Here is a 26176-nt window from a genome sequence, read left to right as displayed (position 1 = left end):
AGGTAACAAAAATAATTTTTCTGCTGTGCAAACTAACGTGCATGGCCACAATGTAATCTGACAGTCCACCCAATCGATTGTTACTGTTTAAAAATATAAGAATCAAAGTAATCTTTACCCGTTAAGCTGAAATGCAATGCCTTTTGAATTTTGTTTGCTAACAATTTATCTAATTTTGGTCCAAATAAATTTAGGTTAACCAAAAGTATTTACTCTGAAATTACCCATTGTTCCTTGGTAATATACTGCCTCAAGAAAATTCCAACCCTCCTCCATACAAAAAAAATGAAAAGCACATGCTTGAATTTGAAATTTCTAAGCGCAAATTTAGCTCGAGGCTTATCTGACATTCTCTTTTGTGTGCTTTACCAGCATTGTTAATAATGCTGAAGCCCTTATTTAAAGGGCGAATACCTTTCCTTCCTTAACATTTCATGAAAACTGGGGGTAATATTTAAACTTTGCAGTTTTTAACACAAAACTTAAATCGGATTTTTATAACAAAACAAATTTAATTCAAATTTAATTTGAAGCAAAAGGTAATTGTTGTTTGGCTTTTGGATTTTTTTACATCCTCTGGACGTTCAATGATTAACTTGGGAACTTGGTGGACTTTAAGTAACTTTGAATCGAGTTCGTTTTTAACACCAGCATCTTTTAAATTTCGACTCTCAGTTTTAAAACCATTTAAAGACGAAAATCCATTAAGGTTTCCTCTCTGTTCTTTTGCTTTGAAGTGCAAAGTATTTCTTTGGCAAGAGCTTTATGGTAATTTAAAATCGATTACCCTCAGAGCTCTTGTCTAATTTGTGCTCTTCTTTTGAACTTTTGTTCACCTTTGCTGGCAGCAAAAGCAAACAACTTTTGTGGGTGGGGTCGCCGTTGTTTCCTCTTTTTATTTTAGGTCTCTTGGTGATTCCTTGTGCATTTCAAGTTCTGGGTGTGGCAGCTCCAAAATGCGTTAATGGTGTCTGTTTTACTGAAGTTTGGCAACAGGGCGATCAGAAAAATTTAAAGGTTCTTGACTTGGTATTATTTGCTGGAAACATCTGAATTAAGAAAATAAAGAGACATGTGGTTAACAAAAATGTAAAATATTTGTATGTTGGAAAACCCTTCTTCTGCTGTTTAACTAACTAGTAAGAATACGCAGGTAGAAATACTACGTATAATATAAATACTTAGTTTATTAAATTGTTTTAAATTCTTTAGGTCTCTTTATTTTTCTATCCATGGACAGCGGTTTTTTTCATAATTGGTTTGGCCATAAATTTTAATAGATTTATATCTATTCAAACCGAAGGAAATCAATTTGAATACCAATAAAAGCTTGCTACCAAGCCAGCGATCATGGCAAATGTCTCCGTAAATATCTTGCATATGTTGGTACCTCGTTTCATGTCAAAAGCTCTGAACTTCCCCTCTTTCAGACGCAGATGTTTCTTTAAAAAACCGCAGGGCAAGACATTATACATAAGCAATGCGATTGATGACCTTCCAAACGGATCTCAAAAGGGGAGATACAAAAAATAAGAGGGGAATTCCCCCTGGCACGTACTAAAGTACTGCCGATATTTTATTTATTTCCTTTATTCGCTCTTCCTGGCAGGTGTTTGACTTGCAGCCTGGTTTGTAATTCACGAAAAGAAATATGCTACGTCGTCCCTTATTGTGGTTAATGTCACATGGGCTTATTTCTTTTGTATTTATTTTGTTCGTTCATAAAAAGCATTTGTAAGTGGGTCAAATAATTTCGTATCTTATCAGTGTTTTCGTTGTTTGCCTATGGACAAAGAACAAACATTTGATTGGGCTTGACATGCCAACAGGTTGCGCTTTCCTACAATATATTTCACATAGAAAATTCTTATCTATAGAAAATAATAATAAAAAAAAAAAAACTAAAGCTTGTTTTTTTTTCCTTGAAGAATGATTACATTCAATACGAAACTACGTACAAATATGAATTGATAGTGGGTGACCTCAATGCAGTTGAAAAACAAGAAGTAAGACTTTGATCCTAAGAAAAATATAAGTATTAATGTAACAAAAAGTGTTGAAACTAAGTAGTGTTGTAAAGTCATTCGCAATCACATGCCTTAGTTGCCAAGCAATACAAATTAGCGTTCCCATAAACAAACAAAAACAAAAGTGTATATAACTTAAAAACTCAATGTTTTGTGTTGCGCTACAGCAATAATTAACGAGAAATCAAAGCGTAAACTAATTTGACCTTCGAACAGCAACAATAATTACAGCACGTGACCATTCGAGCAAACCAAATAGATTCTACAACAAGTGTAAATCAAATTACCCAAAAAATAATAGTCGGAATATATTCCTTTGTTGTACGTCGAAAATAAATGTTAAATAAATTGTTCAATGACTAAATCACAGAGAAATATAGCTGCAGAAGTATTTGACTAATTTTTTAATTGCTGACCTTGACACACAACCGCCTTGATAAAAAACTAGTCACCCTATCTCCCTCTCACACTAAAAAAGTTTATGTTCAGAACTGTGGTACATAGCTCACACTTTATAGGCAATTTGTTTTTATTATTTTAGTTTGGGATATCAGCAAACACAGAAAACGAGACGGGCGAGCTAAAACCGAGGCAGACAGCGTGGCAGGCAGCGTAATAAAACAAAAAAGAAAAGGCAAACTCAGAAAACAGCACACGCAAATAATATTGCAAAAAAGAGAAAAGAATAATAATAATAATAGCGTGGGCGTTGTCTGTTTCTACACGGAAAGAAATGTGTTGATAAAATATCTATTTTGACGGTAGCTATTTTATATGTTAATATATTTTACTGTTAGAAAAAACTCAGTTTAAATGGATATCTAATTAAAGTTTTGTCCTTTAAGATTGTTTTAAGAGTAATTTAAATCTATTTGGTTGTTATGTGGCATATTTTGTTATTGCGGAATGAGTTGAAAGTGTATGTTCGTTTTAAGTTGATTAAAATCGCGATGTGCCGGTATCTGAACCTTACAGCCCCCTTCACCTGTTTTCCATGTGGGCCATAATTGTGTCAATTTTTCTCTGTATGCGTTTCTGTATACTATATGCGCAAAATGTGTGTCAAGCCTCCGATAGCTGTGCTATTTTTGTTCCGTCTAATTAAAACTGAGTATCTGTTACAAAATAGTGTGTGCTATGTTTTATAGTCCGTCAATAATATCCCTAAAAAAAAGTCGCTCACTTTCGTATTTTGATCCAACTTAAATGTAGATACAAATATCCCTGCCCTCCATTAATTTTGAGTCTGGCAAAATCAATTGGATTTCGTAAGAATATGTACAAATATATCCCTCTTTGGCGGCTAGACAGCAGCCAACCGCTCAAAAGGATGATATAGACCTTAGAATGGGAACCTTGGTTGTCGGTTGTCTGGGCGTATCTAATGGAAATGTATTTGGCTTTCTCATTTTTGGCTGGCAGCCGCAATATACGGTTATAGCCAGCAATTGGAAACGTGTGCGTATGGCGTCAGAAGAGAAGTTCAATGTCTGTTAAATGGACTTGTTTTTTTTGGCCATCAGAGTTTAGCCTTCTTAACCAAAAATGTCTTTCAAATTAAGCAGTGGGGTACTTATGAAAATATCATTGGAAAAGGAAGAGACAAAAATGTGACTACCCCTAAAATTTGTTTATGTTTTAAATTAACATCAACAACAATCAATTTTTCTTCTAATTTTTTGTAATGCTTAGCAGCAAATTACAACATTCCTAATAAATTAGTCTAATAATAGGTATTTTTGGTAAGCACTTTAAAATGTCCCGCTGCCCTTATCACTTTCTCCTCTCCCTGCTGTGATTGCATACCAGACATGTTCTCACCAGCTTTTCATTGCCACACGCACATTCCTCTTAAACTGCAAGAGACCGATGGTGCTTAAATACTGAAAAAAATTCATTGCCCACTATTGATTAACAATAAATTGTTGACGTCGTTGTCTCTGCGCCGCAATCGTTGTTTATAGCTTTTGTGCTGTTTGTCAGCTTGACCGGCGAAATGGGCGACCTGTGGGCGATATACATACATATGTATGGTTTTCGATGGAGCCATTGGCCAAAGGGGTGGATGAACGGGGGGAGACAGATGCCACATGGAGCTTTTGTCTGGATGTCTGTTGGGGCTGTCATGGTTGCAAGTATATAGATGCGGATACACACGCATACGGGTATAGATACATATTTCGAAGCTGGGAGGTTGGTTGGATGCGCACACGTGCATGCATAAACAACAACGATGCGAACGCCACATAACGGCACTTGTTCATATAATGTACTGCAATTTTGTTTGCAGTTGCCAGACGGAGCTAGAATATACATACATATGTACCTTTAGCTTTATATCTGGTTTCAGTGTGTGTGAGTGTGTGTGTGTGCAGGCCAAAAGCCCATTCAATTTAATGTGGCGCTTGTCTAGCCAAAAATGTTAACGCTAGACTGGATATTTCCCTCTCTATTTGGGTTCATTGAAGCTTTAAGCTGCAACTAAGCCTTTTCAACGGTGATTTTAAATGCCCATGGCGCTGGCTTTAGCTCTGGCTTTAATTAGAAAATACCCAAGTGACGGACGTTTTAATTCATTCTTTAACTTGAACCTCCGGCCTGGGGGTTGTTATTGATTTTCCTTGGCTGGCATTTTCCCGACCCCTTGACTTCCCACGAGGAAAGCTGTCGTCAACGCTGTTTATGCTAATGAAGTCACATTGTCGCTGACTTGCGTCGTCTACGCCCACCAAAAATAGAAGAAGCAAAAAATGAATGGCATCACATAAAACACAAAGTGAAAAAAGTGTATTAAAAAAGCCCAGAAACGTGCCTGGCATGACTAATTAGCATAATAAACAAATATAACGAAAGCCACCCCAAACTCAAATAATAAGCAGCACAGCCCATATAAAAAGAGGTGTTGCATATCAATGATGAAATGTCACAGTGGCATTCCAAACACGGGAATAAATTGCAGTTATATTTGAAATTCAAAGAGTTTATATTATATCTCCTGGTGAAATTATGATGCAAATTTTGGTCCTCTGCAGGTTAAAAAACAATAATATAAGAGATTTGTTTTAAAAGAAAAAGTAGGTTCATGGAAATGTCAGTATAAAATTTTATAACAAAACCAGTGAACACACTATAAGGAAATTAATAATGTATTTATTTGGCATTTAAAAATTTTGGAATCCTAAGTTATAGACCTAAATAACTTAGCTATAACCTTAATCTAAATTAGCGTATTTATTTGAAAGTTAGACTTGTCTTATATCATCTCTTAACAAGGAAAACCATAAAACATTTTCAATAATCGCCAACCACAAAAATCATCAAGTTTTAGACCCCGCATTTTTGTTTGAACATTTTATTTTGATTGTTTCGCCTATTTATGTTTTACCATTCTCTTCTTTTCTTTCTTGTTACAGACTCAAACTATAAAACACTTTGCAAACTGTACATATATTAAAGGCGTGTGTGTTGTAAAAGCTTCAAAAAAGCAAATTCCACTGAAACACTTGCCAAAACTGCTGGGCCGAGGCGCGTGCAATATGCGCAACGGTATTTGGGAAGGAGTGCGTGCCACGGAACGCACTGAATTGAAACGGAACGGTGGGAATAAATAATGCAACAGCAAGCACAACAACAACTACAGCAGCAGCAGCAGCAGCAAGAAGAGTTCGAAACAGGAATCTTAGGGAGAAAGGAAAACATTTGGAAGATGTTGTTTCCGCACACTGAAGAAAATGCATCGTTTTCTTAACATCCAGCAAAATATCAAACTACGCAACTATCATCAGTTACTTTTGTATTTTGTGGCTGCTGCTGAAGGAAGAGCGGAAGTGGGACGAAGAGGAACCGGAACCGGAAAGAGAAGCGGTCGCAACGGAAGTAGAGGAGGAAGCAGAGCAGCAGCAGCAGAAACAGAAACGTTAAGAGCAAACGCGACGTAACGCCACGAAACGCAACGTCAAGAGTAGTTGAAGCATAATATTATTCTATTAGCCTAATACATTAACCCAACGCTGCCACTGTTCCTAAGACATCGACAAAAACCAGAAGAAGTACCATTAACAATAAAAGTAGACCATAGACATAACCGTAAACCGTAAACCGAAACGCAAACGCCTCCACACAAGTTAAACGACAGAAACACACAAATCCTATGCCAAGTTTTGATCATAAAATCGTTTAGCATCTATCATAGACTCACCCCCATAAACGCCACATCAAAAGAAAAAATCTCAAAACAAAATCAACTAAAACAACAGAAAGCAGACGTTGTTTTAGAGCCCCCACAAACTCCCACAAAACGAAAAAAAAAGAAACAAAACCGATCTCGCCCCTTGCCACGCACACCAAAAACACACACACAACAAAATAGACAAACATAAAAAAGGGTGGCTAAGGAAAGCGGAAAAATATGGCCACACCCCAAGTCAAGGACTTGGTGTTGCGCTCGCCCGCTGGATCCTCCGAAGTCATCACCTTCGCCTGGCCCCTGCAGATCGGACACGGACAGGACAAGCACGACAATGGCATCGACATCATCGACACCATCAAGTTCGTCTGCGATGAACTGCCATCGATGTCATCCGCCTTCGAGGAGACCAATCTCCACCAAATCGACACTGCCTGCTATAAGACTATGACCGGTCTGGTCGATCGCTTCAACAAGGCCGTCGACAGCATCGTTGCATTGGTGAGTGTTTCCTTATTTATAAACAAATGTAATACAAGGCAAGATAAAATATCAGAAAGTACTAATTTACTATCTTGTTGGAAATAGCAATTAATAAAGTTGATAAAATTTTTTCAATTTTTATTTCTTGTAATATTTTTATTGTCATGTATTCTATTGTTGTTTATAAGACATTTTGTTCATGGCTTTAATATATTTTCATTCGTTTTGCAGGAAAAAGGAACTTCACTGCCCGCCGAGCGCCTGAACAAGTTCGCTCACCCTAGCCTTCTAAGACACATATTGCAATTAGTTTACAATGCTGCCGTACTCGATCCGGATAAACTCAACCAGTACGAGCCCTTTTCGCCGGAGGTTTACGGCGAGACGAGCTACGAGCTGGTGCAGCAGATGCTCAAGCACGTCACCGTCAGCAAGGAGGACACGTTCATCGATCTCGGCTCGGGAGTGGGCCAGGTGGTCCTCCAGATGGCCGGATCCTTTCCCCTGAAAACCTGCATTGGCATCGAGAAGGCCGACACTCCGGCGCGATATGCGGAGCGGATGGACGTGATATTCCGCCAGTACATGGGTTGGTTTGGAAAGCGCTTTTGCGAGTACAAGCTGATCAAGGGAGACTTTCTGGTCGATGAGCATCGCGAGAAGATCACCTCCTCTACGCTGGTTTTTGTTAACAACTTCGCCTTTGGGCCGACGGTGGACCACCAGCTCAAGGAACGATTCGCGGATCTGCGTGACGGAGCGAGAGTAGTGTCCTCCAAGTCGTTTTGTCCCCTGAACTTTCGGATTACGGACAGGTGGGTTATAGTTTAAAAGAAGAGGTTAACTTCTGGTTTTTGTTCAAGATAATTAATTTCAAAAAATTTTTTTTAATAACTTGAGCATATAAAACAAGTGAAAACCAGAATGCGACCTTGAACAACATGTATTTTGTATTTCTTCGAACTTAAACATTAACTTATTTTAACTATATTTTTGCAGAAACCTTAGCGACATCGGCACTATAATGCACGTCAGTGAGATTCCGCCACTCAAGGGCTCCGTTTCCTGGACCTGCAAGCCCGTTTCGTATTATCTGCATGTGATCGATCGCACCATTTTGGAGCGATACTTTCAGCGCCTGAAAACGAAAGGCGGCAACGATCACGAGAGCGTGGGTAAGTTCTGCAGGAGGATGGGCGATGGAGATACAGGATGCACTAATCGCTAATCTGAAAAAAAACAATACACCTTACACTCAGAACAGTCATGTCGTTATCATAATATTTTCCCAATCAATCATTCGCTGTCAAAGTCAATGGCTTACTTATTTTCTTTTCTCAATCAATCATTATTGGAAAGGGAATATAAATTTGTTGTCTTTTTGTATATAAATCTCGAGATATCATTTCTCTAGAAAGCTGATTCTTACCAACTCCTTTTCTTATTTTTGAAGGACAATCTTTTACAAATTCGTATTAATCAGGGCTTATAAATAACCTTGTACAGTTAGAGTTAATGATATTTGACTATATTTAAGGTACGTTAGTGGCTTTAATAAATAGCTGATATTTATACTAAGTTAAGGACTGATATTTGAAAAGTTCCTTCCAATTATTAGTACATGAGGTCCATTTTCTTTGCCTGCTCGTTTTTCTTATTGATACAGTTTTAAAATCCACTTGTCCTATAGTTTTTGTTAAGATGTTGTTTATAAAGGGTGTATAATGTTTTCCACAGTTTGAATTTAATAATAATAGATATTAAAATGTATAAGCTCCACTGATGATTTTAAAAAGAGTAATACATATTTCAAGTCAATTTCTTTTAAATAATTAAACAAATAAAATACGTTAAGTATTTAAGGCAAGCATTACGTTATTGAAACTCAAAGAAGTTTTTTAATTAAAGTAGGAATATTAATGCTGTAGAATTTGCATTTAATTTAGGTCCCAATAGTTGTAATGATGATTATATTTATAAGATCTTTACTACTATAACATACTAAGTTTCTCGTTCTCTTGTTTCAGGAACTGTCCGTACCACTCGTGACCGGGCCAAGCGAGAGGCGAACGTTGGCCAGCACCATCACAACAACCATCATAACAACGGCAACAACCACGCGAACAACAACAACCACCAGCGGGAGCGGGAACAGTCGAACGGAGCGTCCGCGAACGTTGCCCATCAGCAGCGCCATCAGTCGCAGTCGCCGGCCAATGTCAGCGGTGGGGGAATAGCAGTTGTCACCGGGCAACCAGCTGCCTCGAAAACGCGCCAGCAGCTGCAGCAGCAGCCTCATCCGCAACAGCATCCGCAACAAGCGCCGCAACGCAGCCTGGACATGGAGAGCAGCACGGAGAGCGATGGCGAGGCGACGAACGGCAATGGTGGGAACACCACGACGGCCACCAACACCACCTCCGCCTCGAACGGTCCGATGACCAGGAAGGTCTGGTCAGACTGGTGCAGTTCCAAGGGCAAGAGCTCGCAGTCGGACGACGAGGAGAACAACAACTCGAACAGCAATGGCGGCAGCAACGGAGGCGGAGGAGGAGCGGTTGGCCGCCAGGCGAGGGCAGCCACCCAGAAGAAGCGCAAGAAGCTGACCAGGAAAGCTGCGATAGCCAGCAAATCCGCTGCAGCTGCGCAAAGGGAAGCAGAGGCTGCTGCAGCGGCGGCAGCAGCGGTGGCCAGCAAGGAGTCCAGCTCGAAGGAGGATCAACCGAGGGCGGCCAGCGCAGGACCAGGTCGCAAAGGTCGCATGAAGAAGGGGGCTCGTGGCAGGAAGTCCCTGAAGATCGTTGGTCTGGAAGCGCTGCACAAGCAAACGGTGTTGAGTACCTCGCTGGACACCATGACCAAGAAGCTGCCCGCAGCTCCGGGAACCGTGGACCAGCAGCTAACAGCTCTGCTCACGGAGAACATGTCGCACACCGAGTTGGACATCCCAGCGGCGCCGCAGGATACGCCCTACGCACTGCAGATCCTCCTGGACGTGTTCCGATCGCAGTACACCTCGATGATCGAGCACATGAAGTCGAGTGCCTACGTGCCGCAGGTGCAGAAGCAGATTGCCCAGGAGCAGGAGCGGATGGCCAGGCTGAAGAACCGCGCCAGTCAGCTGGACAAGCAGATCAAGGTGCTGATCGACGACAGTGTGGCCTTGCTGAAGGTGCGCATGAACGAGTTGGGCATCCACGTGAATTCGCCCAACGACCTGATTGCCCAGGCGAAGGAGATCGTGGGCAGGCACAAGGATCTGCAGCACACCGCCAGCAGGATGCGCAACGAGGTCACCTTCTACGAGGGCGAGCAGAAGCTGCTGCTCAACAAGCAGCTGAAGAACCTCTCTGAGTACCAGAAGCTCTGCGGCACGGCCAACGGCAAGGTGAAGCTGGAGGTGCCACCCGAACTCTCGGAGACCACCGCCCAGGAGCTGGTGCTGAAGGAGATTGCCAACACGCTGAGCCAACGCAAGAAACTGTACGCCCAGGTGTCCACCATCGAGCAGGAGACCACGGTGCTGCAGAAGACGGCGGAGGAGCGGTCCACCGCAGCGACGCTTCTGGCGCAGGGAACCAACCTGATTGTGGCCTCGTCCGGAACGTCATCCAGCAGCACTTCCTCCTCCTCGACGACCACTGCGAACTCCGCGACCGTTCCGAACAACAAGTTGAACAACGTGAAGAATTCCCGGCGAAGTCGCGAGCACCGCGCTCGTTCGCAGGAGTGGCCGGAGGTTCCCGAGGTGGGAAAGATCCAGGAGAGCAATCCCGAGGTGCTCGCCCAGAAGATAGTGGAGACCTGCCGCCAAATCGAGGCCGGCAAGTTCCAAGGAGCAGCGGCGCCCGCTTACCAGGTGAATGGCAAGAACAAGGCCATTCTGGAGGCACCAGCACCACCAGCTCCCTCTGCACCGGTGAGCATCAAGTCCTCGCCTGGCCACCACTACAAGGACAGCACTCTGATGCCGGCGCCGAAGCAGCAGCAGCAGCAGCAACAGGTGCAGCTCTCCCAGCTGCCCAAGTGCGAGTTGCCGGGACTCTCGTCGAGTCGCAAACAGGAGTCGCCCAAGGTGGCCAACTTCGAGGACCGGCTGAAGAGCATCATCACCACGGCGCTGAACGAGGATCAGGAGCTGCGCAGCAAGGCAGTGGAGTCCTCGCCATCCCCCTCTCCGCTCCACAGTCCGGCGCCCAAGCGATCGAAGCAGCAGCAACCTGGAGCGATGAGCGCCGCCCCGTCGCTGCCCAGCAATCTGCACAACATCATCACGGTGTCCACGCAGGGACTGATGCATCTGAACGCCAACACGACAATATCCCCGATCACTCCGCCGCTGCCGGGTCCTGGGGCAGGAGCAACTGCCTCCACGGCGCCGCCTCCGCCGGCGAATCTGCCATATGGAGCTTACGGCGGAGCAGTGGGCAAGGGTCCGGGTTCGGGATCGGGATCGGGATCGAGCAACAAGTATCAGGCTGCCAAGGAGCCGAAGTATTCGCCGGTGCGACAAGCGCCGCCTCCACCTCCGCCACCTCCCTCCCACATGGCTGCTCTGTATGCAGCTGGCCAGCAGACGACTCCCGCGGATCTCGGATACCAGAGGCGACGCAGCTCCGTCAGCGCCAGCAGCTACGAGCACTACATGGTCCAGCAGCAGCAGCAACTCCAGCAGCAGCAGCTCATGTTGGCAGCAGCGGCTCATGCAGCGCAGCGCCAGCAGATGCGGGTGGAGGAGCAACAGCAGCAGCAGCAGCAGCAGCAGCACCATCATCACCAGCAGCAGCAACAACAGCAACACCATCAGCAGCAGCATCGTCTGCAGCAGCATGTGCCGCACCAGCACCAGCATCCACATCCGCATGCGCATGCGCATCATCCCAATGAGTTCAAGGCGCCGCCGGCTGACAATCATCTCCAGCGTTCGAGCAGCCGGGAGCAATTGGTGGTGGAGCCACAGCAGCAGCCACTGGAGCTGCTGCCTCGGGCCAGTTCCGCCAACTCGGACTACGGCGGCTACCGCATCCGTCCGCCGAGCAGGCCGAGCTCCAACTCCTCGCAGCCGGACTACACGCAGGTGTCGCCCGCCAAGATGGCCCTGCGCCGCCACCTCTCGCAGGAGAAGCTCAGCCAGCACGTGGCTCCGCAGGCCACGCCCCCGCTGCCGGGACAAGGAGGAGCGCCCACCACGGGCAAAACCATCGGGGATCTGGTTAACGGGGAGATTGAGCGAACCCTGGAGATCTCGCATCAGAGCATCATCAACGCGGCGGTCAACATGAGCACCAGTGGCGCCAACTTCATGGAGCGAGCCTTCCTCAACGAGCGCTCCAGCGACCGGCTGCTGATCAACCTGAACGCCCAGCGGCCGGAGCGAGTGCATGTGCGTCCGCTGTCGGAGGAATCGCAGGAGCCACATCCCACCAGCTACGCCCAGGAGCGAGGACCAGCTGGCGGAGCTGCCGCAGCAGGGGGCAACAGCAATCTGGCCACCTTGGCGCACGTTGCCTATGTCCAGAAGGCGCAGGTGGGCGCACGTGCCAACGCAGGAACAGCACCGCCCGCAAGCCACGCAGCCGCGGCTCGATCTGGACGGGATTACCAACCGGTGGCCCTGCCCCGCGCGGAACTCAAGGGCAGCATCGAGGCGTACTTCCACGAGGAGCAGCAGCAGAAGCAGTCGAAGAGCACGGGACCAGCGGGAGCAGCCACCTTGCGGGGACCGCGTCTCAATGGAGCCAATCCTCCACTCGAAGGTAAATTCAAGACACCCTGAGAAGCATTCATTGTAGTGTGAACCAATATATTCCAACATATTTTTTTAAATAAATACTGTATTTTTTAAATCATGTTTGCTATAAATTACTTGATCCTTCTTTTAGGTCTCGCTGCTTCACTGCAGGACCACATGGTGCGTGCCAGGAAGTACAAGGAGGAGACCGAGGAGCGCCAACGTCGCGCGGCCGCCGCCGCCTCCTCGTCTTCGGCGGGAGGGCCGCCTCCTGGACTGGAGCTGACCACCCATTATGCTCACCAAGCGCCGCCAGCCCACAGCTACCATCACCATGCTGCTGGCCTCAATGGAACACCGCACAAAGTGGAGAGTAAGCAATTTTATTTTTTTTGGGTTTATCTGTATACGAAAGGCCCTTCCTTAATTCCCGCTTTCTCTTGCAGTTGGAATAAAACGGAGCTCCCCGCTGGCGCCGCATCAGCAAGCGCCGCGTCCCTCGAAACTGGCTCACTACGAGCCGCCGCCGCCGACGCAGCAGCAGCAGCCACCGCACCACGCGCACCTGTACGCCAACGGGCAGGTCCTACCGCCGCCCCCAGCTCACGACGCGACCACGCCCTCGCCGACGCCCTCTTCGTCGTCGTCGTCATGCGGACGTCGCAGCAACAGCAACAGCGGCAAGTTGCTGGTGGAGCCACCGCTGCTGATGAGTCCCGAGATCAATTCGCTGCTGGGCGACGAGCGACCGCTGCAGCTGTCGCACCACCCGCAGCAGCAGCCACTGCTGCACCACCATCAGTCGCAGCAGCAGCAGCAACAGCAGCAACAGCAGCACATGCAGATGGCGCAGCAGCAGATGCGGGTACCTCACTTGGGACACGGTCTAGGTCATAGCCACAGCACCACGCCCACTTTGGGCGGACAACGCAATGCCAATGCCGCCGACGATGGTAAGCCTTACGTAGACCAAGCCACAATCTCGACCAGGGTGTCACAGCCCAAACATGCACCAAAGCAAGCACCACCACCACCAGCACACGTACCCACAGCCCACCCGCTAAAACCGCATAATCTTCACCAGCACAAATACCAAACTCGACAAGCCGCCCAAACGGTGGCGGAAGACCTAACCATGAAGCGAGCAGATCCGCCACGGGAAGTGGATTCCGAATCTGAGCCGGAGGAGGCGGAGTTGGTAGCCGAGAACGGAGGTTCCGATAGCGATTCCTCATCCTCCGATTCCAGCTCCTCCAGCTCCAGCTCCAGCTCCGGCTCCGGCTCAGAATCAGAATCCAATTCCAATTCGGACTCTGACTCTGGCTGATGTCTTTTAAACACTGCACTCATAACATTTATACCTACACTTATTCATTTTATCTATTGTAAATACAACATGCATATCGAATTATCATTATTTTTATCTTCTCAATTTATTTTAAATGTTGCGTGTATCTTCGTTGCTTGGTTTTTGTCTGTCGCACTCCGTAGTCCTCACTGTAATTGTTTCTATAATCTGTTTAGTAGCTTGTATTTTTTATTTTGTTATGATTTTTGAAAGCTTTTTGTATTTTTATTTCCGACATCCACGTTGTAAACTTTGGAGAAAACTAACGGCGAATATTAAATAATTAAACGAAAATAATAACTGAAAGCAAAAGCGGGAGACATTGTACAGTTTTTATGTTTACTGTAGGGAAAATGTAAACCCATTTTTTATTTCCCAGGATTAAGTGGGGGTTTTTGTTTGTTGGTCCCCCAACCAACATTATTTTATCATATTGAAAAATAGTTGACTACAAAAGCACAGCCAACAACATCCAACATGCTGAAAGTAATTTAGCTCCTCTTTTATTCTTCGCGTCATGCCAAATCAATCATCTTATCTACTGCATATATAATATGTTATCCAGAGCCATCCACAACACACACATAAAGCTAATAAGCTCTTTGTAAAAACTATACATAAATATACAACACACACACCCCCATAAGCAAACATTTATTTCAAAATTAACCAAAACAAAAAGTAAGCAACTTTCTGGAATGTTATTATAATGCATAATTAATTTTCAATTTACTAAAATTCGAAAAAAAAATAAAAACTGCAAATGCAAATTGGTAATGCTAAGAACCAAAAACAACCAACAACCCAAAAACCCAACAAAAATTATGCCCCATCTTATCCAGCCTTCTTTATTATCCCTTCTATTATGCTCTACTCCATACAGTTAACGATTTGGCAACGCAACGTACTATAACTAATTACGATCCCAGACGTCGCCTTCGCACGACTTTGTCTGCCCCAACGAAACTATCAGCTGCCCATAGTAATCAGAATCTGAACGGATATGTTCTGGCCGATAGTAGTAGTAGTTGCCCCACAGTACCCCAATAACCAATGATCGATTGCATTGAATTGACTTGCATTGAACTGAATTGAATTGAATTGAATTGAATTGAATTGATTGACTTGCATACCTCAAAATTCCTCAAACAAACCAAACCAAACCAAACCAAACCAAACGAAAAGCAAAACCGAAAACTTGTTTGTTGTTGGGCGAAAGAAAACTTCTAATAACCGTTAATAATAAGCAAAGTACAAAAAACCTGATGAAAAACAATGATTTCAAATCAGAAACCTACAAAAGACAACTTTTAATTTTTGAGTTTAATATTTTACCTACTAAAAGTACAGAACTTATATGCCAAAAACCAAATTAAACAAAAAAAAATCCCGAACAAAATTAATGAAATTTTAACGAGCATGAGGTAAGTTCTGTTGCGCCTAATTGGTTTCTTTCTTTTTTAATTATGATTTCCTTATGATTTATTTATTTTACTTTCATTACGTAAAACCTTTGTTTCAACATTTACCACACCAAAAACACATAAAAACATCCGTAAACACAAATGAACACGAAAACATATTCCCCTGCACGCAAAGCGCAACGCAACTGTACCAAGAAGATATATAAAATATGGAAAAGCTTAGGACACTTCGCGATATCGCCAGTGTTTTCGTTATCACCCTTCCCCACTGACTCTTCCCAAAACTCCACCGAATCTCACCAGCTCACCCAAACCAATTAAAAAAAATTAGCACCATTGTCTTACGCTTTGAAGACTTTCAACTAACGAGTTCAAATCGTTTTCCACAGATGATGTTATCGCCGCCGATGATGAGTCCCACTGGCAACATCGGGTCAGCTCTGGTTTCGATCGCCTGGTAGCCTTCGCCAGCACTGAGTTGGATAAAACCAGGCGAAGCATCGACGGCGACACGGTTCCTGCTTCGATCAGTTGCAACACGTCGCCGGATTCGGGCATCACGCACAGCAGCAGCAACTCGGATGCGGTGCGCACGTTCTTGTCCACCTCGTCCAGCTCCTCGCAACTGGAGCTGCCCATAGGAAGCGGTGGCAGCAGCAGCAACAGCCTGTACAACCATCACGCCCAGCACAACAACATGGGCGGCGGAGGAGGCGGCGGCCACCAGCAGCAGCAGCAGCAGCAACAGCTGCAGGCCCAGCACCAACAGCAGCAGCACCACCTGTCCGATCACCTCAGCGACAGTAGCATCAAGTCGTCGGCATCCTCCTCGCTGCACGCTGGTAGCTCCCTGAAAACCGTGTCGCCGGTGGATCCCAGTGCCATTGAGTCGCCGCCGCTGTCCGATGTTGGGTTGCCCAGGACCCCCAGTCCCAGTGCAGCCAGTGTGGCCACGCCGCCCTTGGCCAGTGGGCCTGCTCTCTCCGGGGACTTGGCTGGCATACCGCTGAAGTACCAGCGCAAGTCGAAGAGCAGCTCGGAGAAGCACTACAAGAAGAAGTTCTGCGAGAGGAACTGGGAATACGACTGCGACGAGTTGCTGGCCTACTCCAACTCTAGTGCGCCTCCCACGGCTGCGGATGCGGCGGGCAATGGGCCGCCCAACCTGGAAGCGCCCAATAACGTGGGAGCAGCAGCTGCACCGCTGATCGGTAAATCTGGAAAGTCGCCAAAGGAGAAGTCTTCACCGCACCACAGCAGCTACAACCACCAGCAGCAGCACCACCACAAATCATCCAAATTCCGGCCAAAGGGCAAGGACTGGGACTGGTCGATGGACAGTCGCAGCCAAACCGGCGAGCTGCTGCCCCCCAATAACAACATGAACATGAACAACAACTCAACCACCACAACGAGTAATTAATTTAGTAAACTAATTTAGTTCAATTTGCTGAATGGAGCGGAGAGATAACCAGAAACCAGAAAAGTATGCAATACTTTGCTGCTTTTTAGCCAGATTATTTGTAAATGGATCACGATGGATTAGGACGGATCCTGCGAATGAATTATACTGTATTTAATGAAGATTTTTTGTAATTTTAACTAAACGAATTGTGTATGCATAGATAACTTATTGTATAGCCCAGATTTTAAATTGCCTTGTTTTATTTGATTATTGCTTTTTACCAGCTCTCCTGTCACCATTGTGTTTTTATTTTATTAATAATTTTAACTAGACTAGGCTCGTTTTCGTATTTGTTTATAAGGTTTAACCCGAATGAACCCAACTGCTGATGAACAATGTTACTGTACCAATCTTTATGATTATGTATTTAATTTGATTTACTGTTTAGTTTTCCCATAAGCTGAGTGTGTTTTGTCTTTATTATTTTTAAATAAATTTCTACATTAATTACACCGATTCTTTCTTATTTTGTTTATGTAAAAATTGAATTGCTTAATTCGCTGTTACAGTTTCGGCACGTTGAATTGGGACCAACCCTCAAATTCCTTACCCGTTCCTGTTTCAAAGACGACGAAGATGGATTGTAAAGAAAGTTGCTTCCAAAAATCCGATGCAAAGGGAAAACTAAAAAAAATCTGTATGGCAAAAATTTTAAATGCTCTAGCAGACGTGACAACAATAATTTAATATTTGAGCAGCACGTTTACGACATAGAAAATATATTCAAGTATGGCACAAGCGATTCACTGTTTAGTTTCTAAATTTTTATAGCGGCGTTTTATTTGATTCTCATTTTAAACATTTCCGCTCGCATATAGGCTTTAAGTATTTGGTCAACTGGGGTGCTCAAATAGCAAGCAGACGATATACAAATACTTTAACAGATTAATCGCAAAACAATAAATCTAAACTGAAGTAGAGGAAACTAGATAACGTATACAAGCAACATGCATTCGCAACCGCAACAGCAGCAAAAAAGGCAAAACAACAAGTAACCTTATAAATTAATGAATTTTCCACCTCAGCGAGATAAACAACAATTTTATAAATTATATTATATTATAGCAGGCATATACAAAATATATACATATATACTTATATATTATATACGAGCGAGCAATGCGGGAGGTAAAAAATATCAGGAAACCAATTGAAAAGTAAACAAAGAAGTAAATGATTTACAAGCATTTAATAAACCAGCATAAACAACAAATATTTAGCAAAACATAAAGAACTATAAAACTTATATGAATAAAGGGAATTTCAAATGTGCTATTAGTGTAGTGTAATATACGATTAATTAATGAGTAAAGAAATAAAAACTATATAAGGAAACAAGTACATCATGAAGCGAAATGATTTTTATACGTAAAATATTACTGAGTCCGGGCTAAATCGGACACGAATGTGGCATAATGAAGAAGAGTTATAGCAAATGGAATATTATTTTGGCGCTATTAACAAAAATGACATGTAAGATGCATATAAAATAAAATATTATTAATAGTTAAATTTACATGTAAAATTCATAAAACAATAAACGAAGAACGTAAAAGAAAAAGTTTCGGGCAAATGAGAACGGAGAAAACATTTAAAGAGCACACACGCATATTTAAATTAAAGGTATTATTATGTATATTTATCAAATATTAATTGCATATTATTATTTTAAACCTAAACGATTAATAAAAAATATTAAAATATAATTAAAGTAATTTTTGGAGTACATTCATTATGGGCTAGAATTGCGGTGCACGTAAAATAATTTCAGCAATCTCTATAAAATACATACTATTATAATGATCGTTTTAAAGATAAAATAATCGCAGTTTGCTTCAAAATCCAATTTAAAACAAGAAAGTCTTTTCTATGGCTGCTACATGATATAGCGATACGATCTCTGCAGCCCCGACATCCATACATATGTGTACCATATACTACCGGCAATAGCTAGAAGCCTTTTTAAAGTCTTTAGCGTTACTGCTTACTGAGGACTAGCTTGCGTAGGAACAATCAGCGCTAACGATGGAAATTTAAAATTAAATTTGAATAAAGTTTGTAAATCGGTCAGCAATCTCTTTATTTTCAGTTTTGAATTGGTCGCGAATTAAGTTTGAATACAGGAACAGTCAGTCGGTTATCAAAAAAATGTGTCCATAAGTCGATAAGCTGAATGAGAATGCAAATTTTCTGTCGGCGAAGAAGTAAAAGATAAGAAATGGTTCCAACATCCCTAAGCACCAATGAACAATATCTCAAAACCAGTAAATTTTTCGTTTCTGTTATCTGTATTTTATGTCATTCAAATATCTTATAAAAAAGTACAGTTTTGGTTCGTTTAACTTTAATGCATTGTTTCTGTATAATTGCATATATCTCATCTAAAGTGTTCCCGGTGACAATATGTTTAATTTATTTACCATACTTAGGGCTATTGCTATTTTTACTCGTATATTGTTGGTTGTTGTTGAAAGCGAATTGCGTGGTAAGTGGCGCTGCTTAAAAGTAAATAGTTGGTAAAATTTCGTTTTTTGTTTAAGAAAATTAGATGACAATGTTTTCTTTAGGCTATGGGTACAGTTTGGTTATTGTATTATTTTCATGTTGACTATAATAAACTACTTGTTGAATCTGAGGTTCTAACAAATTCATTTGATTCCCTAGCCTTTGTTTTGTAAATGAGTGTATATTTAATTATTTTCGTATAACGTTCTATTAATCTATTTATGTGTGTATACGTAGCTAACTTTTACTTTCGTTTTTTATTTTGTATGTTTGTATGAATATTTTTTGTTGTGGTATTTAATTGTTTTACAATAAAGCCTGAGGCACATTTATGATTTAGTTTCTTAATATTTTTAAAACATGTTCTGCTTACAGGAGCGGAGTCACTTTCATTTAGAACAAAAACAGGTTTGGGTTTCTGTGTTTTTTACTTTGTTTTACAAACAAACTAACATTCATTTGCAATGTGAATTAATTAATAAGAGATGTTTAAAGCTAAACTTTGTTCAAAGCGATAAAACAGAATTAAAGTCTCTAATAAACTGGGTACAAGAAACGACACTACAACTAGAAATTCAGGCGTGGAAAACATGAATTGCAGACGTAGTACAAAATCCAGCTAAAGTACTAAACGCAGATCGGACCGACCAAGCGTGAACTAAATAAAAATAATAAACAGGTATAACAATCAAACACTTAAAACTAATAGAAAATCAGAAGCGTTAAGGATAGACAAATAGAGCGTAACAAATAGACTGGTATTGGGTTAGTAAAATCGAAGGACTACATCCAGGAGGCCATAGAATGGGTGAACAATTGACGAAGCTCGTTATTCTCGATACCTTACAACACCATACAAACACGCAAGTATGTTTGACAATTTCGAACTGAAACTGGTTCGCTGCGACCCCCTAAAAAGTCCGATTGGAAATCCCTCTATAAATATATGTATGTATATGTCATTGTATATGTACAACCGGGGGTCGCAGGAAGACAAACTCGACGAGTGCCGAGGTTTAGTTCTTTAGTTCTAAATTTACATTCCTTTACAGTTACAATTGTAAATTTGTTTTCGTTTTTAAAACCGCTGCACACGTTTCCTTCATTCAGACTTTAAGTTCGCTTCATTTGTAATGTTGTTCAACAATAAAACTATGCAACTACACACAGTAAGGGCAATCGTCGTGCCCACCATCGTCGTCAGTGTGTTAATGTTAATGTTTAGTGATCATAACAATATGCCAATCGCATACATACAACGAGGGCCTGAGGGTAACGTTAAATTACAGAAGTCGGCTCAAGCGCAAACCTCTAATGCTGTTGGACACATCTTGAAACCAATTAGAGGCACAGTTAAGCTGTTGATTAGGTAAGATTAGTTGAGTTAAGATAGGGGAAGAAAGGATTTCGTTGGATTTTACTTAGTTGTGAGTGGCACGAAGAGAAAGCTCATTTGCGGAGGAGGGTTACAGGTTCCTATTTCTGACCTATACAGAATCTCGAAGAGGAACAACAGTAGAGGAGTAAACAAACAACACAAAAATACGAGACAAACACCACCGGGGACGGATGCCAGGAGGCTTACAACTGGTCGACATGCTGCAGGAGACAGGCCACGACATTTGCGTCCTCCCTTGCAGTTGTCTCAGCAACATCCTTCTCCTCCTCATCCGCCTCCTTTCGCTCGGGTACTTTCATCTCCTCCTGAGCTTTCTCTTCATGCAAATTCTAAAAGTCGTCGAGTATGCCTGTGACACCGATCATTGCCTCTACATCATCGGCGCTGCTCGGCGCACTGTCGTCGATTAGGGTGTCCGTGCTTAGAGTCAACGCAGGATCCGTGGAAACTACTCCCGCTCCAAAGGCGGACGAAGGTAGGCTATCGATGGTGTTGCCGTTGATCAAGAAATCTCGGTGCACCTCCGCAGGACTGTAGCGAAATCGTTGCGTTGCAATCGGCGTCGTTGGCATGGACTTGGATATGTCTAGCGGGTTGCGCGCACCATAAGAGTGTGCGTCATAGCCCAGTTGGCTTCCATTGCTCGTACCTCTTTCCCAGCTCAACGTGTCCGAGATGTTAAAAAAACCGTTTCCACAGCTGCCTGCGTTTCCGATTCCCATAACACCACCTCCGCTGATTGTAGCTCCCCCTCCGCCATTTAATGAAGTCAGACTGCTATGCTGTTGGTGTGGCAGCGGAGTGGATGGCACTGATCGCGAAACTATTCCAGCAGAGCCGCCGCTGCTGTAGCCGGAGGATGAGCCTGCCGAGGAGCTGCACGTGGTGGCCGTCTGTTGCGTCATGCTGCTAAACTTGCTGTTGAAATTGGGCGAGATCAGAGCGGACACATCCACCTCCTCGTATAGCAATCCCGTGTCTTTGAGTGGCGCCGACTGCTGACTGTTGCTGTTTTCGGAGTAGAAATGTGAATTGGGTGACTGTTGGCTGCTTCTTCGTTGCAATTGAGACAACGGCACCGATTGTGAGCGCTGCATTTCCGACGTATCTAATTCACTTCCTTCCGTGAGCGCGAGGCTCGTCTCCAAATCCATTGAGTTCTGATTCACCAGGGGATCGGCGCTGTGGCTACTGTCCGCAAAGCTGGAGGTAGTACCGCCACCCAATGGCCAGTTTCCACCCGTCCAGTGCTGGTAAAGCGAAGGACTCGGAGGAGCGGAAGCAGACGTGCTCGTGGGATAGCTGTACACATAGCCGCGGCCCTTGCGGTGAGCCCCAATCATGGGGTCTCGGTTGTCGCAGTCTAAAGATTGCTGCTTGCAAAACAAGTTGGGCTTGTGCCTCATCCTGGTTAAGCCCGGGCTAGCGAAGCAATTTTGATTGGGATTGGCCGGTCCTGAGACGACTGTGGCTGCCACCGATCCATTGGACCCATTGATATTTGGTGAAATAGGCAGGAAATGGCAATTTTTGTTGCTACCACTGCTGGAGGCATTGCTCAGGCTGATCTTTCTCTTGTTGTTGCTGATATTGGGCAGCTGCTTTGAACGGTGCGATGGCTGCTGCAGGTTCTGAAGTTGGTGCTGCTGTTGATGCTTTTTTGACATTAGGGCCAGAGACGCTGAGGCAGAACCCACTCCGGCCTGTCCGGGCAGCATCGATGGCGCCGGCACCGGCGCTGCTGTTGCTGCTGCGGCGACGACGGCTACTACTCCGCGGCCGGGAGCGGGCATTGCCTCCGGCGCAGAGCCCATCGTCGTTGGCTCTTGTGGATTCCTGTTCTGTTCGGCAGCATCCAAGGAATTCAGTTTGTTTTCCTCAGCGTCTCCCATCTGAAAATATTGGAGCAGCTCGTTGTCGGGCTCCTCGGAGTTCTCCTCGTCCTCGCCAGGCAAGAAGTAGTCATCCAGCTCGTGTTTGTCCATATTGCAGATGCTGATCACTCGCTCTCTGGGCAATCCCAGATTCTCGGGCAGGCCGGAGTCTTCGGCTGCTAAGGCGGCATTTTCCGCTGCCATTAAACGCTTGCCTCTCAGTATCATTTGGTTTCGGGACGCCACCTTGGGCGTGGTGTCCACACTGCTCGACGGGCTGACCGAACTGGCGTTCATCATTTGCGCCGGCGGGCCCATGGAAAGGCCTGGTCCGGGAACCGGGGAACTACCAGCGTTAGGCGGTGGTGGCGTGGCCGAGGTGGTGGTGATCGTTGGAGGGACAAGTAGACCAACACTCCCCGTTGTTCCGCTGCTGGGAGAATTGGCCCAAAATCCTTTTGTCTGCTGAGCCTTCAACACCTTCTTGCAGAATATGTTAGAGGTGTAGTCCTCGACCTCATCCTTGATGACCATGCCCGTGGGTGAGGCCTCCTGCTGAGTAAGCACTACGGCCGGCGAGCCCATTTCCAAGATTTTAGGCGTGAGGTTACGCACAGCGCTGCTGCTTCGCTGATCTGTAGCCAAGTTCATGGGAGTCACTTGCTGCAGGTATGCCACACCCGGCTGCTGGTGCTGAATAGGTGAGTCTATGATCTCTTGCTTGATCTTCAGTAATTGTTCTTCGCTGGCCTCCTGGCTACTGCCTGCATCCTGACCAGTAACTAACTGGTTGCAGCTGGATTCCGAGGATGTCGAGCCCTTGCGTTTCTTTTTGCGTCGCTTCTTCAGAGGGCCAATGTCCTAGAGGTGAAAGCTATTAGAAGACTCTTGATAAGGAAATATCTTAAACTTACTGCTAAGACCCTCTTTTCCTTAGGTTCCCGAGGTGTGTACTTCTTGGTCGAAACTACGGCATTGTTGCTCTTGATGCGGGAGGTCAGATCTGCAACGCTTTCTAGTTTTGTGTTTAGCAACTTTTCCGCCCAGCTGCGTACTACGTCCCAGCATTCCGAATCGCCTCCTGTCGATGGTAATCCACTCAAACTGGAGGCGTTAGTTAGTTGACTTGAGTCTGAAGGGGAATTTGCTCCTAACACCTGTTCGCTCTTGCACAGCTGCGGTAGTTGTGGGGGAGTCAACTTGGTGGTCTTCCGCATGGCCGCATAACAGTAGCGAGAGTTGCCTCGCGTTCCTAGTCTCCGAGGACGCACGCCTGGAAAGACCTGTTTCATCACCTTGCCGAAATCAGCCGTGGAAAGTGGTTTGATGCTGAGGCGTTCGCAGTACGCTCTGCGTAAAAAAAAAACATAAAGTTACATTGCGGTTGATACAAAAGAAGTTACTCATGTTCAATTTATTTGTGTTTATTTTTATCTATTAAATTGTGATATAGAGTATTTTTTACGTGGCAGGTGCACACACAACTGAATTCGTATTACTTTCTAAAGCCAAAAATTTTGCTATTTTGCTTGTTGAATTTTGATAAATTGTTAAGAGTTTTTTTTTTAAATATTCACAACCCCTGCAAGTTTACAAATTATATAACGCTAAGATTTTTGACAATGCCAAATACATATACACACGACTTTTAAAATAATAATAATGAAGAATACTCACATGTAGTCGTTGTACACATCCTGCTTGGGTATGGACACCTGTGCATCGTGCTCCAGGTGGGAACGGACCCAATTGATAGTGTGATTAATCTCCGAACGCGTTCCTAACGGATTCTGTGGCTGCCTCAGCGGATCCGTGTCCGCACACTCGCCAGGCAAGCGAAGATAGAGGAATAGCTTCTCAATGGGCTTCAATCCCGAGACGCGCTCCAGGATCTGCGAGATCTGCAGCTTGGCATTGTCGCTGAAAATAAAAATCCAGATGAGCTGAGATTAGCAGGGGACAACAGCAAACAGTATTTATTAACACTCACTCCAAGCTTGCCTCAATCACCTGCTGCACCCTCCGCATCTTCTCTTCACTAGGCACTGCAGCTCCTGCTGTGTTCGAGTTGCTCAAAGCATTCATCACATTTTCAGCAATAGTGGAGTTGATCACTCCACTGGTCGCTGGGACGCACTCATTGGTATGCCTTGGCCCAGTTATGGCTGGGCCTGAAGGAGCACTTGCTGCTGGAGTTGTGCTAACTGGTACTGACACCGCTGCCACTCCTCCTGTTGTTCCGCCCATTGCGTGCATGATCTTGCCCAGGCCCAGCTGGGTCGTGTTGTAGGTGAAGGCATTTGCGAAGGCCAGTCCGGCAGCATTTCCAGCTGCCGTGGCAAAGGGATTCGGAGTGAGCACTGAGGTTGAGACACTGCCACTCACTCCGGCGGGATTGGGAAACGGAGGCGGCACAAATCCGCTGGGCGTGGCCACAGGTACAGGTACATGGGTGTGGCTCGTGGGCGAGATCTGGGCGGAAGCAGGAGCTCCTCCGGCAGGGCCCACGGGCGTAATGGTCAAGGGTGAGGCCTTGGCATGGGTAACTGGGCCTTGAAATCGGGTTGCGTTGTAGACTATATCAGCAGGCTGCAAGCTGCAGTTGCCATATGGACTGACATTGAGTTTCTGGGGAAGCGCTACGGGAATTGGAAGAGGTACGGGGATGGTGTTTGAGGTTTGTGGTGATGCTGTTGGCGCCGCTGATTTCGTCCACTGCGCACCCAGCTGGCCGTGCTTCTCGGACATGTTAGGTGCTAGTGCTAGCGGCGCCTCCGTTTCCCTCCGCCTGCTGTTGTTGCTCCTCTGCTGCTACTGCTGTTGTTGTTGTGCTTTCTAGCCAAGATTAAGGGCGCTTCCGCTGGCAGGTTACGCGTGTGTGTATGCTCGTCTGCGATCGTGTGTGTGTGTGCGCTTTAGTAGATGGAGATTGCCGAGTCAATAACTGGCGCGACGAACATTTCGACGGCTGCGACGGACCAAGATACGGATGCCAGATAATGTTGCTTTCCCATTTTCCCCTCGGGCGAAGGGCGCGGTATGTGGGCCGTGAAAAGTGTGTATCGCTCTCTACTGCCAACAAGCATGCGATTTTCCAATAAGATACGCACCGATCGGAATGAAATAATCCATTTTTTTTACAAGAGAGATAAGAAATATCTTGCGTTCTGCGTCTCGAAAAATACGCTGCGTTGCCAGATCGTCACAATGGAAAACGGGCTATTTCTGCCAAGGCTTACGGATGTAAACACGGTGTTGTAATCGCAATCGGTATAAATAAATATATATTTATATCTAAATTGTTGTTATGTAACTAATTTATTAAGTCAAAATCAAATTGCATCAATTTAGCATGAGCCTGAAATATAAGTTTAACCTTGTTGTTATCGTTATCGCTTCGGATCAGAGCAATGAACTAGTTTTTGACTGGCTTGAAAGAAATTATTTTTTTTTTTTTGGATCATATACGGTTTTTGAGAATCCGAAATAGGTTTAACCGGAACAATTTAAAAGTAATACTTATAGTGTAATAAAAAATATTTAAAAACTGAGTTTTAATGGGCAATATCCTAGAATTGTAACGTCTTAAGAAAGACGAAAAATGTAATAATAAGTAAATGGTTTAATTTGACATTAATGCGTGGAGAATAGGTAGTATCTTTGACATAAATGTTTATTTTGAATATGTATGATTTTTTTTTAACATAATGGTGTGTAAGTGTAAATAGAAAATC

At 44.4% G+C, this 26176-nt stretch overlaps 2 protein-coding genes across 7 annotated transcripts in view; one reads left to right on the top strand and one right to left on the bottom strand.

Moving 5' to 3' along the window:
• Nucleotides 1-17120, top strand: part of LOC108091779 (histone-lysine N-methyltransferase, H3 lysine-79 specific) — a 39019-nt gene extending 21899 nt beyond the window's left edge. For 4 of the 6 annotated variants that reach the window (XM_017191128.2, XM_017191131.2, XM_017191129.2 and 1 more), the window contains 7 exons: nucleotides 5441-6714; nucleotides 6928-7511; nucleotides 7696-7871; nucleotides 8724-12452; nucleotides 12579-12800; nucleotides 12874-13380; nucleotides 15589-17120. In XM_017191128.2, coding sequence (XP_017046617.1) covers nucleotides 6436-6714; nucleotides 6928-7511; nucleotides 7696-7871; nucleotides 8724-12452; nucleotides 12579-12800; nucleotides 12874-13380; nucleotides 15589-16622 — 6531 coding nt within the window. In that variant the 5' untranslated portion in view covers nucleotides 5441-6435 and the 3' untranslated portion in view covers nucleotides 16623-17120. Of the gene's footprint in view, nucleotides 1-5440; nucleotides 6715-6927; nucleotides 7512-7695; nucleotides 7872-8723; nucleotides 12453-12578; nucleotides 12801-12873; nucleotides 13381-14658; nucleotides 15567-15588 lie in introns of those variants that run through there. The other 2 variants (XR_001771415.2, XM_017191132.2) reach the window with 2 other exon arrangements.
• Nucleotides 17121-18933: 1813 nt separating this feature from the next.
• On the bottom strand, nucleotides 18934-25664 carry LOC108091804. The gene is made up of 4 exons (XM_017191170.2): nucleotides 24433-25664; nucleotides 24120-24362; nucleotides 23357-23792; nucleotides 18934-23303 (listed from the first exon to the last, which is right to left on the bottom strand). Exons 1-4 carry the CDS (start codon nucleotides 25188-25190, stop codon nucleotides 20898-20900), a joined length of 3843 nt encoding a protein of 1280 aa, XP_017046659.1. The 5' UTR covers nucleotides 25191-25664; the 3' UTR covers nucleotides 18934-20897.
• Nucleotides 25665-26176: the final 512 nt, after the last annotated feature.

The sequence above is a fragment of the Drosophila ficusphila genome, unplaced genomic scaffold (genome assembly GCF_018152265.1).
Source record: "Drosophila ficusphila isolate 14025-0441.05 unplaced genomic scaffold, ASM1815226v1 contig_791, whole genome shotgun sequence".
Classification (NCBI taxonomy): domain Eukaryota; kingdom Metazoa; phylum Arthropoda; class Insecta; order Diptera; family Drosophilidae; genus Drosophila; species Drosophila ficusphila.
This window is presented reverse-complemented; position numbering and strand designations above follow the sequence as displayed.